This window comes from Eschrichtius robustus, chromosome 18, assembly GCF_028021215.1.
Source record: "Eschrichtius robustus isolate mEscRob2 chromosome 18, mEscRob2.pri, whole genome shotgun sequence".
Taxonomy (NCBI): domain Eukaryota; kingdom Metazoa; phylum Chordata; class Mammalia; order Artiodactyla; family Eschrichtiidae; genus Eschrichtius; species Eschrichtius robustus.
This window is the reverse complement of record NC_090841.1, coordinates 33,561,736-33,579,292: the sequence shown is the minus strand read 5'-3', so window position 1 is coordinate 33,579,292 and position 17,557 is coordinate 33,561,736. Positions and strand designations below refer to the sequence as shown.

Here is a 17,557-nt window from a genome sequence, read left to right as displayed (position 1 = left end):
TAGTGGATTTTTATAATCTCCTTTGGAACTCTCTCATTCTGACTGTTGGCTTTAGTAATTACCTCTCTTGCCAGTTGAAGACTACTTTTTCCCCTCAACTTTAACCACCCCAAAATTCAGGTTTCCATCTATTTTTTTCTAACCATGGGTCTTAGCTGTAGCCTAATCCTTTGTTAGTTATGTGCCTTGTCTAAATCCTGCCTTCAGACTTTCCTTTGTCTTACCACACCTTAGTCAGTATCCACGTACTTCTCCCATTTTGCCTGAAGTGCAGATCACAGACCTGGGCCCTCTGTCATCTTCAGACAAAGCAATAGACATACTTTATTACTGAAGGGCAGAAGAGTTGCCTGAAAAATGTATCAGGGTGATTTGATTTGAACGCTCCCAAAACGCACCCACCAAATCAATGGCTTGAACTGAAGCATGAACCCAAACGCTGAATGAATTTCTGAAAGGCCACTGATTTATTTTTAGAAGCCCCTGAATGAACTTTATTTGTCCTAATGTAGAAACAGAATAAAAACTGCAAACAATCAATACTAAGAAATGCAGCAAGGTGTCATTCCTAATGAGTTTCAGTTTGGAATAAATACAGAAACACCTTTGCCATTAATATCCTTGTATTAGAGAAGGAGCAAGAATTTGTAAAATGGCATAGGAAAAAATAAAGTCGAGGCAAAGAGTCTGTCATTTAAGAGTATTTTGAGGAGAGTTATTATTTTAAAATATGACTTAGATAACAAATGTTACCGGAAAAGGCCCTCTTATTCTTTATTACTTTTGAGTAAGCTAATCTATGCCATAGTTTTTCCTGTGTCACTTTCTTTTACTTCCACTACCCTGACCCTGCCACCCTGAAGTACCACCCCAAACTTTAGTGCCCACTGGTGAGGTCAGCTTCTGGAGATAGAGATAAAAGGGTCAGCTGGCTGGCATCGCATCCAAGGATCCAAGTTCGACTTTCTGATGTCCAGCTCCAACTTTCCCTTTTACTCTGTGACTAACCTTTACCTGGTCCACTGATTAACCTTGAACATGTAATTAATTAACCACTTGTGAGTTTAGGGGATTTAGCCAAAGTGCCTCTTTAATGTAAGTATCTTGTTTATGGTATTTTAATGATTTCTCATAATCCCTCTTTTGTTAAATAAAATTCTGAAAGTCAGGCAGGGGTTGCCATGCCTAAGGTGCTTTTGTTTCATACATGTTAATAAATGGCAATGGGAAGACAAATTTAAAGTAGAATAAAGAATGGGTATTCATTTTAGAATAATATTGTTGAGAAAGGATAAAATCTCAGGGGTGGTGGTGCTGGGTCAGCCCATCATAACTGTATATATTTTTGTGTTTGCCATTTGTTGATAACCTATTGTGTTTCAGGCCCTATGCCTCATGTTTTGAATGCTCTGTCCTTTTCCACATAGCAGCTAGAGATCTTTTACTATAAAAGTAAATGTGATTATGTCACTTCCAAGCTTAAAATACTCTAATGGTCTGAAGTTTACTTTGTGTTATATTAATATAGCCAGTCCAGCTTTATTTTGATTAGTGATAACATGGTATATCTTTTTTTGTCCTTTTCCTTTTAACCTACTGTTGTTACAGGCAGCATATTAGTTGAGTATTGATTTTTCTGTTTTTAAATCCAGTGTGATGATTTCTCTTTTTTAACTAGAGGGGCCATTTTCTGTTAATGTGGTTACTGATATGGTGGGATTTGAATCTCCCATCTTGTTATTTATTTTCTATTTATCTCATCTGTTCTTTGGTATTCTTTTTCTCTTGGATTGAGTATTTTAATAACTTTATTTTTCTGTTGGTTAATTAGTTATTACTTTTTGTTTCATTTGTGGTTGTTTTAGGGTTTACATAACATATTTTTAACTACCTTCCAAGGATATGATACCACCTTAAGTGTGGTGTGAAACCTCACAACAATGTTCTCCCATTTTGGGCTGTGTGCACTTGTTGTCACACATCTTACCTTGGCATATGTTTAAACTCATAACATGTTGTTATTTTTACTTTCAGCAAATCAGTTGTCTTTTTTATATACATACTCCAGCATTCTTCACTCTGTTGTGTACATCTTCCATCTGGAATCATCTTTCTTCCGCCTGAAAAATTGCCTGTAACATTTCTTCCAGTGCTAATGAATTCTTTCAGTTTTTATATGTCTGAGGAAGTCTTTTTTAACCTTCATTTTGAAGTGTTTTCATGGGTATGAAATTCCAAGTTGATAGTTCTTTCTTTCAGCACTTTAAACATGTTACCGCACTGTCTTCTTGTTTGAATTATTTGGGCAGGAAATCTGCCATCACCCTTAAATTTGTTCCTCTGTACATGTTTCTTTTTTTCTCTGGTTGCTTTTGAAGACTTTCTTTATCGCTCGTTTTGAATAATTTGATTATGATGTATCTCGGGTATAGTTTTCATCCTATTTTTGTCCTTGGGTTTCATTGAGTTTCTTGGATCTGTTGGCTTATAATTCTCTTTAAATTTGGAATTTTTTTAGCCATTATGTTTGTCAGATATCTTTTCTATACCTCCCTTCTCTCCTCTATATCAGAGACGTAAGTTACGCATATATTATTTTATTACTACACATATGTTAGGCTTCTTAAAGTTGTTCCGCAGCTCATTGATGCCCTTTTTATTTTCTTTTTCCTCTTTTTTCATTTTGGACATGCATTCCAGTTCAATAATCTTTCTTTTATGGTGTTTAATTTGCTGTTTTTCCTATTTAGTCAGCTCAGATATCATACCTTTCTATTCTAGAAATTCAGTTCAGGTATTTTTGAAAAAATATCTCTCATGTCTCTGCTTAAAATCCTTAATCTTTCCTCAACCTTCTCAAACATATGAAATATAATAACTTTAAAATTTCTCATCTAGTATTTCTATCATCTGTGCATTTGTAGGTCTGTTTCTATCAAATTTTTTCCTCATTGTTTGTATTTTCCTGATCCTTTGGGCTCCAAACAAAAATTTTACCATGCTGTACCCTAGATACCTTTGTATTCTTATAAATATTCTTGAACTTTGTTTTAGGAGGCAGTTAAATTACTTGGAAACTGTTTCAGACTTTTATGGCTTGTTTTTAAACTTTGTGACATGGTATCAGAGTAGCCTTGAGTCTAGAACTTATTTTTCCCCACAATTAAGGCAATACCCTTCTGAGTACCCTACTCAATGTCCCATGAATTGTGAGGTTTTTCCACTCTGCCTGTTGAGAACAAGAAAGTGTTCCCAGCTTTGTCTGAGAATCGGGCACTGTTACCTCCAGTGCTTTTGACTGATTCTTTCCCCAGCCTTCAGTAGTTTTCTCATATGCATGTGGTGGATACTACAGTTAAAGACATGAGCGGGAAACTCTTGAGATCTCTGGAACTTTCTGTCTGTGCTACTCTTTCCTTTCTGATACTCTGTCCTGAGAATTCTAGCTGCCTTGGCATTCCCAGACTCTCACCTCCCTCTCAATCATGGACACCTCCTGCCTCCACCTGGGTTCCTTCTCCCTGTGCTGCAGTTTGGAAACTCTTTCTAAACAGTAAGCTGGGACGGTCACGGGGCACACCTGTTTCCCCTTTCTCAGGCACCACCATCCCACACTGCCTGGAGTCAGTGCCTGAAAACTGTTGCCTCAGGGCGGCAGGGAGAACGGAGATAAGTCCAGTCCCTGTTTTTCCATCTTTGGCCAGAAGGGGAATTTCCTTCTGGTCATTCTAATGGTTTCTAGTTTCATTATAATTTGTAAGATAATCTTGTGTCTGTTTCTTCAGTCTTATATTTTACCACTGCCTTCATTGTCCGCTGTGTCTCAGCCACATTCGTTTTTTGCTCCCACCTCAGATTTGCACTTACTCCTGCTGCAACCTCTGCTTCAGCCCAGGTGCCACTTTCCTGTGGTAGGGCTCATCATCCTGGTGTACCCCCCCACCATCATCCCACTTATTCATGAGCACTTATCCTTAACTACAGGGATCCTGTCTATTTGTTTTATTGTTTTTCTGTCTTTTTCTCTCCCTTTCTCCATCTGTTTACTTTAGTACAGCCATTTGGACCAGGTCCCTGTCATCTTATTTTCAGTGTGATTCCCCAAGGCCTTAAACAGAGTTTGGTACATAATAAGTATTCAGTAAATACTCTGATACATAAATAAATGAGTAATTATATCTGACTCTCACATAACTCCAGAAATAGGCATTACCATTTCAGAGCTGAGGCAACTTGTTCACTCAACTAGTAACTAGTACAGCTCAGCTGTGAACCATAGTTTTATGACATTAAAGGATGTCCTTCATTTTTTATGGTGGCGGTCACTCTTGTGTGTTTGTTTGCCGTAGGTGCCCACTGTACTTGAAGTTGCTTTTAGCACTGGTTTCTGTATGCTTCATCACTGGAGCAAATTTAGTTTTGATATTTAAAGACTAACTTGAGTTAATAATAAGTACAAATTACTTAGTATGTTTATGTAGGAGCTTAAATTATTGAGCTGTTGAACTTGAAATTAAGTTTTTGGAAATTTTGTCAGTTACTCCTTTTTCTTCTTTGGGATTTTAAATCTTCTAAATAGGCAACTAAAAAGTGGGGCATTTGAGTCCATAATAGGAATTATGATTGTTTTTTATTGTTTTTTGGTATAGAAACATGATGCTTTCTAGTTAGACCATCTATGTAGTATTGAAATTTTATGGCACAATCTGCTTAATGTGTTTCATTTGCAAAAACAAAACAAAACATCATTATAGTCACATACTAATTACTAGCCATGCATCATTCATTTGAAATAAAGCCTAAAGCATTTTGTAGCTGTAAGCAAAAAGGTCTCTTATGATTCATCACTTTGCAAACAACATTGTTTTAAGGTTGCTTTTTAGATCTGAGTATCATCTACTGCCTGAGAAGCATTTCCTGTATTCTGCAAATCTCATCATACAGGTCTCGATATTCTCTTCTAAGACTACTTTGGAAACATAATGGAAAAGGGAGACTGGACTAATGAAACTAAGTTACTGTAGAGTTAGGCAGTTTTATCGCAGTGGTGGCTTAAGGTGTAATTGTTGTAGATATAGACTGGTTTATTTTATATCTCATTCTTGATGCCATCTAGAAAGGTCTGTAAAGTGCATTTTTAATAAAGTTCAGTAAATACTATAACCGGTATTCTACTTAATGGCTCTCCCCATTAACACAAAGGTGAAAATTTGATGAAAATAAATTGTATACATACTATATTTATATAGTCTCAAAGCATCTTCCTATAAGTAACTTATTAATTATATAGGGAAGATGTAACTTTACATTGATTGGAAAAACTGGTGGACATAACCTTAGCTAAATATTTATGTATTGTATTATAGTATATATACACATATGTATTTCCTTTATAATACATATATATGAAGAGGAAGAGAGAGAATATGATGGAGCAAATGATACAAAATGGAAACACTTGGTTAATCTGGGTAAAGAGTTTTTTGTATTCTTAAAACTGAAATTGTAATAAAAAGGTTTTAAAATTCCATTTACAGTAACAAAACTATAAAAATACTTAGGAATAAATTTTTAAAAATCTGGGTAAACCACTAACAATGATAAAATGGATAAAATATTCAGGTCCTCTGTTTTAAGGCCATAGACAACCAGTAGAAAAAACCTGCAAGCTTTGGGAGAATAGAAACTGCATGAACTTGTGAATGCCCAGCTTTTGGTCTGACGAAAGTTTTCCGATAATAGCACAGAGAGCTGGGGTTTGAGCAGAAAGTGTGGTTTTCTCTGGAGCATGGAAGCAGGGATCAGAATTTATAGCAGCTGAAACAGGGCAGGCCATTATAGGGGAATGAACTGTGCAGAAAGGGACTCCAATTTTCCATGTGGGAGTCTCCCTGGAGTCTGTGCCTGGAGGCTGAGCTGTCCATATGCTGAGCAAGATTTGCCAGATAGCACCTGCTGCACGGTGAGGGTAGAAGAGAGATACTAGGGGTCCACATTCCTAAGAGGCATTGGAGTTCTGGCCCTGCCAGAATAGAGATAGCTTCTTGACACCTCATTAGCTTACTTGGCATTCACTCAAACAACTGGAAAGGTTATACCTTAGGAAAGAAGACCAACATCCTAAAGGAGTACCTACTGTAGACTCACCCTAAGAAAACCTATAATCGAGTCTACAGGCTTCTCTGGGAAGAATGAGTCCTACCAAGTTAGAGGGACTAGAGAAACAACTCCCACTTTCCACAGAGCCACACTAACAAAGTGTAAGCTCAAGCCTATTAAGCCTATAAATAAGCCTACCGAGAAATTTAAGGTGATCACCCAATGATTGATTTGCCTGCTAAAACAAAAAGGAACATTCTTCAAAGGAATATTACAACTCAAGAGTTGTTATAACATTTCATCATTTAATTAAGAAGTAAAGATTAATAAAATGGGATGTATTGTAAAAGAAAAAAACAGTCAAATAAACAAGACGGCCCAGGTTTTAGATTTCAAATGCAAAGACTTTAATGTGGATATGATAAATATGTTCAAAGAACTAAAGGAAATTATCTTTTAAGAATTGAAGGAAAACATGATCTTAATTAAGGAATCTTTGCAGGGAAATGAAAACTATAAAAATTTGCCATATGGGAATTCTCAAACTGAAAAGTTCAATAACTGAATTAAAATATTCAGTATATGGGTTAATAGTATATTGGAGATAAACAGTCTAAAACACCTGTAATTGTAGTCCCAAAAGGAGAAGAAAGTGAGATTGTGGCTGGCAAAATATTTGAAGAAATAAGGGCCAAGAAATGCCAAATTGAGTGGAAAATATAAACTTAGGGTTCAAGAACCTCAGCAAACCCCAGTCAGGATAAATATAAAGAGAAAGACATTTTGGCACATTCCAGTCAAACTGCTGAAAGACAAAGACAAAGAGAAAGTCATGAAAGTGATTTGAGGAGGGGAAAACAAGGAGAGAGATTTAGCTGACCTTGCAGAAATAATGGAAAGCAGAAGTCAACAGGAGGGTGTATTTTAAATGTTGAAATAAAGGAACTCAGTAAACTCAAAATTCTCCATTTAGTAGATACCCTTCCCAAAATAGGGTAAAATAAATACATTTTTATTTCTGTGAAAACAGAGAGTTTGTGACCATCGGACCTGCCCTACAAGAAATGCTAAAGTTGTCCTGCAGGCCAAATGGAAATGATACTAGATGAAAAGTGATATCCACAAAAAGGGATGGAAACCATGTGAAATAATCAATGAACTATGTTTTCTTTCTTCTCATAATTTACTTAAAACTAATAATTAAAAAAATAACATTGCAGGATAAGGTTTATATGTACATAGAAGTAAAAGATATGATAGTAGCACAAATGATTGGGTAGAACAAATGGAATTATGCTGTTGTAACATTATAACACACATGAAATGAACCGGAAGGTGGGAAGTGTGAGTGAAATGCTGGAAGGGGGAGGCAGGAAATGAAACCTATGAACCGGCACAATACTGACTTAATAGTCACTCTAAATAGACTACATAAAGATGCATATTGGTAGTCCTAGAGCAACCAGGAAAAATATAGTAAAAAGATATAGTTAAGAAACCAGTAGAAGAAATAAAATGGAATACTAAAAATTGCTTGATAAACACAAAAGCAGGAAGGGATAAAAGAGAGGTAAAAAGCAGAAAGGACAAATGGAAAACAGATACTAGACAATAAGAAAAGTAGCATAGCTTTGTATATTTCAGAGAATGTGTATTTCAAGACAAATCATATTATAAGAAATAGAGGCATTACACAAGGATACAAGGAGTAATTTACAAGAAACAATCATCTTAAATATGCATGCACCTAATAAAGAACATTAAAATTCATGAAGCAAAACCTGTAGAATTAAATGGAGAAGCAGATAACTTCACAATCATAATGAGACTTTAATGCCCCCTTTCAGTAAATTCTAGAAAAAGTAGTTCAAGAAACAAATCAGTAAATAATTAGAAAATCAAGACAGTTCTATCAACCAGCTTGTTCTTATTGGTATTTATAGAACATTGCCCATATAACTGCAGAATATACATTCGTTTCAAATACACGTGGAACATTCACCAAGGTAGACCATATGGGAACATAAAATAAGTCTCAGTAATTTTCAAAAGACTGAAATCTTGTAGAGTATGTTTTCTATGTAAATTGGAATTAAATTGGACAACAACAATAATAGAACATCTCTCACTGTTTGAAAATTGGGTAACATAGTTTTAAATTATTTGTGGGTCAAAGAAGAAATAATTTTAAACCTAATGAAAATGAAAGCACTGAAAAAGAAAACTAAATTCTCATATTTCCATCAGGAATCAAAGAAGGGAATCTACTACAGAAAATTAGAGACCCACATCATACATAAACATATATACAAAAATTGTCAAAACGTTTTTGTATCAAATAGTGCAGTGCCTAAAAAGCTCTGTGTCATTACCAAGCTGTGCAAGGTTGGTTTAACATTTGAAAATTAATTAATGTAGTTGACCATATTATCAGAAAATAGGGAGAAAAATCATATAATTATCTAGATTCAAAATAAAAAGCATTTGACAGAATTGCATCTTGTTTATGATATATAAAAACTCTTAGCAAGTAGAAATAGAAGGAAACTTTCTCAACCTGATAAAGGACATCTATGGAAGACACGGAGCTATCCTCATACTTAGTTGGAAAAGATTAAATTATTTGTCATTTATGATTGGAAACCAGGCAAGGATATCTATTTTTATCACTTTTCTGCATTATAATATATGTTCTAACTTGTGTAATAAAAGAAAATGAGATAAAAGGCCTGTACATTGGAAATGATGTAAGTCAACTTATTATCTATGTAAATACGTAAGGAATCTGTAGTAAACTTTGTTAGAAGGTCACAAAATAGTCACTGTACCAAAATCAGTTGTATTTTTCTCTATAAGCAATGATATATCGGAAAGCAAAATAAAAAATAGTACTATTTTCAATAGCATCAAAAAATGTAAAATACTTAAGGTTGCATTTCACTGAACATGTGCAAATTTTCTACACTGCAAACTACAAATTATTGCTGAGGGAACTTGAAGAAGTTGTAAATAAATGGTGATACATACCATGCTCCTAGAGTGGAAGACTCAATTTGTTAAGATCTCATTTTTCCCTCAAATGATCTATAGATTCCTAATACACATACGATACACATTCTCAATCAATCCCAGCAGGTCTTATAATAGTAACTGACAAGATATCACAAAAATTCATATGGCATGCAAAGGACCTGGAATGGACAAAATCAATTTTGAAAAAGAACAAACTTGGAGGACCTAGACTACTGATTTGACATCAAGACGGTAAGGTTTTGGCTTAAGGATATATAAATGTTTTTCTTAAAAGTATAGAAATAGATTCACAAAGATACCATCAGTTGATTTTTCAACAAAGACTTTAAGGCTAGTGAGTAGAGAAAGGAACTTCTTTGTACCAAATGATGCTGCAAAACTTGGATATTCTATTGACTAAAATGAATCTCAACTCCTTCATCACACCACGCAGAACAGTTAATGAGGGATGGAATATAGACCTAAATGTGCAAAGATAAAATAAAAGCTTCAAGAATAAAGCATAACATTGGCAAAGGGGGCGTAAAGTGTCATAAGCCACTTTGTAAAAAGTTTGACAATTTCTTATAAGGTTAAGTATGCATTTACACTATACTATTTAATGGAAATGAAAAGACTCATACAAGAATATTCATAATATCCTGTATTAGTTTCCCTGGGCTGCCATAACAAATGTCCACAACGTTAGTGATTTAAAACAACAGTAATTTATTCTGTCATATTTCTGGAGACCAAAAGTCCTACATCAAGCTGTTGGCAGGGTTGGTTCCTTCTGGAGACTCTGAGGAAGAATCTGTTCCATGCCTCTCTCTTAGCGTCTGGTAGCTGCTTGTAGTGTTTGGTATTTCTTGACTTTTAGCATCACTCCAGTCTCTGCCTCCATCTTCACAGTCTTCACATTGCCTTCTCCTGTGTGTGACTTTCTCCTTTCTTGTAAAATGACATGGCATTAGGTTTAGGGATCTCCCTGAATCCTGCATGATCTCATCTGGGGATCTTTTAATTACATCTGTAAAGACCCTATTTCTACATAAGGTCACCTTCACAGGTACCTGGTTTAGGAATTATCCTTCCAGTGCCTATTCATTCCAACCCACTACACAGCCCCAAACTGGGAAGAAACCAAAAAGTCCATCAACTTTTTGGTTTAGGAAAGAGGCTAAACAAATACTGGTGTATTCTTGCAATGAAATATTGCTCATTAATAAAAAGGAACAGTACTCAATCATACTAACATGTGTGTGAATCTCAAAGTCATTTTATTGAGTGAAAGACGCCAGACACCAAAAGTGTTTCCTGAAAGTTTCATTTATATAAATTTCAAGAACAGGCAAAACTTAGTTATAGTGATAGCAATCAAAACATTGGTTTCCTATGTTAGGGTGGGGATTGTCTGGAAGCAGACATGAATGAATTTAAGACACCAGAAAGGTTCTGGGTTTTATGCCAGCTTTTTAATTCATCAGATATGAAACTTATGTGTTGAGTGTTTGCTAAGACTGCCAAATTAAATAAGAAGTCTCTCGCTCTCTAACTTTACCACTTTCAGATCCTGAGTATCTGCAGAACTCATTTGGACCTCCTGTGAAATCCTTTGTGGTCCAGAATTGATAAGCATTTGTAGACAAAGAGAAAGCATATCTGATGTCTATAGCTAATTGTCTATTTCTTGACTACCTGGAGGAATATACATTTTATCCTTTTAATTTTTTTTTTTTTTTTTTTGGTATAATTCTTGGCTTTACCTTGCTCCTTTGGAAAAATATAAAAAATGCGACCTTGCCACAGCAAAGTACCAAAAATGTACTTTGCTGTTGTGTAGTTTTAAAAAAATAATTTTAGCTTATGAGTTTTATTATCATAAGGGCACATTTATTTTAAAAATACTCTTGATATTCTGAGCACTACCCAGGCATAAGGCACTTGAATAGCTATGTTTTTGATGCCTTTCCTAAAGTGAAATGAACTTTTTTTTCTGAGAATTCTGGAGATTATGAAAATATTGGCCAGCTAACAGTAAAGGAAGACATTTTTCATATAGTTTAATTAGAAAAATCAAGTTCAAAACTTTTTCCTAAGTGTCTTAAGTCTGTTATTAGATCACCTTCCTTTCTCAGATGTCACTTTTCTCCCTCAACCCTTTGTCGTTTTCTCTAGTCTTGTCTTTCACAAAGATGCACTCGTTTTTTCACAGTCTCCTTGCTTCTCACACCTCTCTTACAGGGAGTGGAAGAATTAGCAAATATGGAAATAAGAGTGGAGAGTGCAGTGTAACGGGACAACAAAAGTGGATCTGGAAACATACAGGGGTAGTTAGGTATACCAAGAAGAAAGGAAAGAAATATGAAGTAGTAGCAGGCAGAGCTCACAGCAGGGTCAACCTGTCTCCATAGTGTTTTGTCTAATAACTACCGTGGGGAAATTAAAGTCTGTTCCTACACATAGGAAAACATTGTAGAAGTATTGATAGTTTGAGTATCAGGTGGCTTTTAGGTTGCGGTTATTAATTTCCACGTTGTGGAATTTCACAGTTAGTCGGCAGCAAGTTAGCTCTAGGCTCATGCCCTGCTGTCCCTGTGACCTTGAAGGAGTCATTTAACCTTACAGAAACGCCGTCCCATTATTCCTTATAATTATGTATTTACAACATGTATAACGTAAAGGTTTAGAGTGGTAAATCAAGTAAGACTCAAGCTAGTAACTTTTCAATCAGCAGGTTACTTGTATTAGAAAGAAAGTTGAATGATTAATTAGTCTTACCACAACCTTAGGGAAGAATAATGAAGATATAGAGGATGTTCTCAAATTTCTTTTGAGGTGCGCCTACACGAGGCTGCAGGCAAGAAGTGGGGGAAAACCCAACAAGTTTTGAATAAGTTGGCTCCTGAAAATCTCATATTTATAAAAGAAACTGAATAAAGAGGATATAGTGTTAAGTGTAGTTGGTGTAAAAATGTCAGATGGATTCTGTTTTTTGCCCCCTGTGAAATAATGGATAAAATTAAAATTATATGAGGAAAAGATAACCATAGTGAGATTATGGGAGATTACATCTCCCTGAAGACTTTTTCTCCTTTTTGCCCTTTAAGACAGATGGAAAGAATTCAGTGATACAAGGGCAGCAACCACCACTTCTGTGCCTTTCGCAGCACTGAGTAGGCACCCAGTCAATCAATGCTTGTTGGTTCACGGATTTTCTAAAGGTCTTTTCATCTTACTTTGTACCTGCTCCAACAACATGTATATTGCCAACAAGCAAAATTTTGAAATAAAAATTACCCTTAGTGTTCTGGATATTGTTTGTTGATTTTATCCAGTCACTGTTCTTAAGGTTTTTTCATTCTGGCACGTGACATCTGTGGTGGTGTGATGGGGTGGTTGCCGGAGTACTGCTGCCTGCTTTCAAAAGATAGTAATAAAACCAAAATATTTTTACTTTCTTTTTTATGCCTTTAGGTTGATCTTCAGACTATAACTCATTATTGTCAGATTTTGGTGCTATGTGTTTACATTGCTAGGACTCTGTAATAATAAATGTAAAGGATACCTCTGTAAAAATGAATTCTAATTTCTTCTAACATTCTAATTATTAACTATCTTACAGTTAAACTTTTGCAGTAACCCTTCCTTTCTTCATCTTTTTTTTATGACTTTCTGTTACCATTGAGAATATTATTTGAGCATCATAGCACTCCATTTATGCATTCAGTCTAGTCTTTTGCAGACAAGTCATAGTTCTAGATTCTTGGGCAAGCAAACAGAATGCAAATGTCCAGTGTTTTTTTTGTTTTTGTTTTTTTTAGATATTTATTCATTTGGCTGCATCGGGTCTTAGTTGTGGCACGCGGGCTCCACAGTGCACAGGCGTAGTTGCCCTGCGGCACTTGGGATCCCAGTTCCCTGACCAGGGATCGAACCCACGTCCCCCTGCATTGGAAGGCCGACTCTTAACCACTGGACCACCAGGGAAGTCCCAGCAAATGTCTAGTGTTGATAGAATATGTGAGGGGGTGAAGAAACATTCTTCAGGATTTAAAAAATATATATATTTTCCCTCTTTTTACCTTTTTTCTTTGATCCCATCTGAAGAAATAGAGTTTGATTTGCCCAGTGAGAAAAATAACTCTGCTATTATCTTCATAGATTACAAGATTAGATCTTAGAACATTAGCTTTCATTGACTTTTTTTTGTTTTTGTTATTTTTAAAATAGAAGGGGCAGCCATTTGGCCTAGGGGATTAGCGTAGGCTAAATGGTAGACCCTGTACAGGATCTAGTTCTGGTGATCTCTCAAATTCCTTTCCAGTGCAGTAATTTTGTTCACTAAAACGCATTTGTTTCTCAGCAGCCAAAATACTAACTTTTCAGAATTTGGAAGAAAGAACAATATGAAAAGGACGTCTAATTTAAAAAGGTGTTCAAAGATCTGTTTAGGTTACCCTTCCTGACTTGGCTTTGTCAGGGTATTTGATAAACTCATAGCACTTTGTTCTGCATTACGTCATAGACTTACTCTATTTTTTCAAGGTATCTGTCCTAGTGCCAGGTAGACTCATTACTCATACAAATCTAGGTTATATTTTTCTAGGAAAATTAATTACTTTGTACTGGCTACATATGGTTCGCTTGTCAGCAGGAAAGCTTTAACATACTTCGGCGTAGTTTAATGTAGGCATTTAAGTAGTCTTTTTTCTCTTTGCACATGAAGTAGTACATTAATATATGTTAAAATTAATATATTTTGCAATACTAATGTTTTGCATGGGGTACTGGATAATTCTTCTCTTGTTTATTGCAAAATACCAAATACCTGATTTCATAATCATGAATGAGGGCATAGGCTGAAAGCAGAGATGCCGTGGGCCCATCATACACCTTCTGAATGGCCATAACTGTATGTGCTCATGTGAGTGCTCCCTTATATGTCTTAGTATTCTAAAGGATAAATTAAATGTAACAGAGCGTGGTACAGCATTGGTCCGGTATAATATGAATATGTACAAATATTACATTTGTAATATTTAAGTAAGGGTACAAATTCCAGGTAAGTGAGTCCATTTGGGAACATTTTAAAACAAATGAAATGACTTTATCAGAAGTAATCACTGCTTACCTCTACTTTGTGTGCTAGACATACAATGTCCAAACAATGATTCATGCCCACTAAGAATTGGTATTCTGATAAGGTCTCACTTTGTCTTTCATAAATTTTTATATTACTAAAATTCATTTTATAAAACCATTATTAGTAATGTTTCTTTGTACTTCAAAAAAATGTCATTTTTGAGCTTACAGTTTCTTTACTCTCTTCTAGGAGAAAAATTTTTATTTTCTCTAGATGGGATTTTGAAGATGTTTCTTGAATTCAAGGAATTTTAAGACATTCCTTAGAATACTTTGTAGAGGAGACTTCTTACTAATTATATTAGTTGAGCTTTTAGAATCTTGGTTGCATACACATAAGCATTTAACACGTCAAGTTGCTGGGGAGAATGCTATATGTAAATTAGATATATTATTTGCTGAGAAACTATTTAGTGACTGTAAGAACTTGGTTCCTCTGAAGATATTCTCTCAGAGGTATCTACTGAGAGCTCTTTATTGCTCCGATTTTGTTAGATGAGTACACTTGGTTATGTTGTTAAGTCATTAAGGCAGTGTCTGTAGTATCCTATCAGAATCTAATAAGTTCAGGCTTTTGTATGGTACATTTTATTTTAAATAACAATCGTAATATTATGAGCAGATAGTTTTTAACGGAAATCCTATAAGCTTCATGTGGCATTGTTTTTTAGCTTTTCAGGGTCAGTGATTAACAGAACTATTCCCTATTTTGATCCTATCATGTTCTGTCACTTTTTTTTCCTGACCTTGCCTCAAAGTGCTTTTGATGTTTATAATCGTTGTTGAAGTTCACCTGTTTTACCACTGCTGCCCCATCAATCTGTTTTTGTTTTTTTTTTTAACATCTTTATTGGAGTATAATTGCTTTACAATGGTGTGTTAGTTTCTGCTTTATAACAAAGTGAATCAGTTATACATATACATATGTTCCCATATCTCTTCCCTCTTGCGTCTCCCTCCCTCCCACCCCTCTAGGTGGTCACAAAGCACAGAGCTGATCTCCCTGTGCTATGCGGCTGCTTCCCACTAGCTATCTATTTTACGTTTGGTTTGGTAGTGTATATATGTCCATGCCACTCTCTCACTTTGTCACAGCTTACCCTTCCCCCTCCCCATATCCTCAAGGCCATTCTCTAGTAGGTCTGTGTCTTTATTCCCGTCTTACCCCTAGGTTCTTCATGACCTTTTTTTTTCTTTCTTAGATTCCATATATATGTGTTAGCATACGGTATTTGTTTTTCTCTCAAATTCCTAACATGTTTGGTCAAGGAATCCACATGTAACTTAAATGTGGTATGTCTCCAGCCTTCAGGCTCTTCCGCCTCACGTGTGTTGCTAGCACATGGTTCGGGGGTAAATTTAAGGCAAGAACTTGCTGACCCTCTAGCCCTTTTTTTCTTTTAACATTTTCAACCCCCTATATACCCAGTAAGGAAACACAGAGTCCCAAATGGGGCTAACCTGGCACGTGGCAGACCTGTGGCTTTGCACCGCTTCTGTCTCCTGCTCTGCCCATGTTTTCTAACTCTGACTCTGCTAATTTAGCATGTGTCAGGAGTCATTCTGCTGTCCTGTGTTTCTGAAGAAAGTCAATTTAGCACAAATTGGGACCTATTTACTCTCCTTCAATCTAACACATACTGTTAGTCAGCAGGGCTCCTGTGGACAGCAATTGCCACTTGAAGAAACAAACCCTCTTTAGACCTTTCTGAATATGTTTTAAACATGACTCAGCATATTTCAGTATTGAACAAAAATTAAACCAGTGCTATGAATGCTTTGTAATTTGTTGCCTCTGTATCCTGTTACCTTTTAAAAATTCAGTTGTTTAAAAAAAAAAAGATATATGTACTTTATTACTTAAACTTTGCCATTTAAGTAAAGCTCTCTTTTCATCAAACATCTAAATTTTTTTTTTTAAACATGGATTTAATTAATTAATTAATTAATTTATTTTTGGCTGTGTTGGGTCTTCGCTTCTGAGCATCTAAATTTTTAATGTTTTCTTTGAGTGATGACTTAGGATTCCTCACAAAAACACGCAGGGCTTTTCTCTCTTCCTGCTCTCAGTTTTAGGGGACATATTGCTTTTTCCGTACTGTCATACCAATAAATCATCCCAGATTCCTTGCAGCCGCACAGTACTAAAGTATACCATGCATTTTAAAGGAAATCTGCTATTTTCTTTTCAATCAGATGAGCAATGTGAAGAGACTACGGCCACGGCTCAGTGCTATTCTCTTTAAGCTTCAGTTTGAAGAGCAGGTGAACAACATCAAACCTGACATCATGGCTGTCAGTGCTGCCTGCGAAGAGATGAAGAAGAGCAGGAGCTTTAGCAAGTTGCTGGAACTTGTGTTGCTAATGGGAAACTACATGAACGCTGGCTCCCGGAATGCGCAAACCTTCGGATTTAACCTTAGCTCCCTCTGTAAAGTGAGTTTGTTTTTTCAGAACATATAATCTGCCTGAACACTTATTCTTAAATGTCAGCCCTGATGACATTACTTATTTTTTATTTTGATGTGCTCATTGCCGAGAACTTAAACTGAACCATCAACCCCAAACCCAGAGTGAACTGAGCTCAACTCAGCCTCTGAACTAAATCCAAATGCTAATTTTCTCTGATCTGCAAATTCAACTGAAGAATTTTGTTTAACAGCAAAATTATGTTGTAAACCTGTGCTTTCTCAAACTGATGAAATGGAACATCAAAATATTATTTAAACCCAATATTCATTCAGTATAAATACCTGCATATGACAGTATATATATTGAGCATTGCTTGGAATTGCCACTAAAATCTTTACCTTTAACTATTTAAATATTTCTTTGCATTTTTCTTTTTTGAAAGCTGACTAGAGAGAAAAGTGAGACTGCTTTATATAAAGGGAAAATCATTATATTAAGAATAGACATAACTCGGATGTCATTAATTATTTTGAAATGCTTCTATCTAAATATAATTTTAGAGGAGATGAAAATTGAGTAAGCTTAGAGATTATTTTTCTTCCAGGTTGTTCCATAGTTTAAATTTTCTTACAGCATATGTATTCAATGTTGTATATAACAGAGCTCTGTCTTAAGAAGTGGGCCATAGTAATAGTGCTTTATTGATCAGCTTACAACAAATTCTTCTCAGTTACACATCACAAGAAAAGCTTTCTCTTGTTCTTGACCTCGTAACATCTACGCTCCCTGATTAAGGAATTTGATTATTGCTATTACCAGCTAGATTGGAAGGTGAGAAACAAGTTCAGCTTTAGCTGTGGGTTTGCTGAATAGTTGATCTCTTCGTGCT

The 17,557-nt window shown here is 35.5% G+C and overlaps 1 protein-coding gene across 3 annotated transcripts in view; it reads left to right on the top strand.

The window, feature by feature from the left end:
* The window catches only part of DIAPH3 (diaphanous related formin 3), a 568,557-nt gene that overhangs the window by 300,037 nt on the left and 250,963 nt on the right, over window positions 1–17,557 (top strand). For all 3 annotated transcript variants that reach the window (XM_068526481.1, XM_068526480.1, XM_068526482.1), the window contains one exon: window positions 16,453–16,692. In XM_068526481.1, the coding sequence (XP_068382582.1) occupies window positions 16,453–16,692 (240 nt within the window). The remainder of the gene's footprint in view (window positions 1–16,452; window positions 16,693–17,557) is intronic.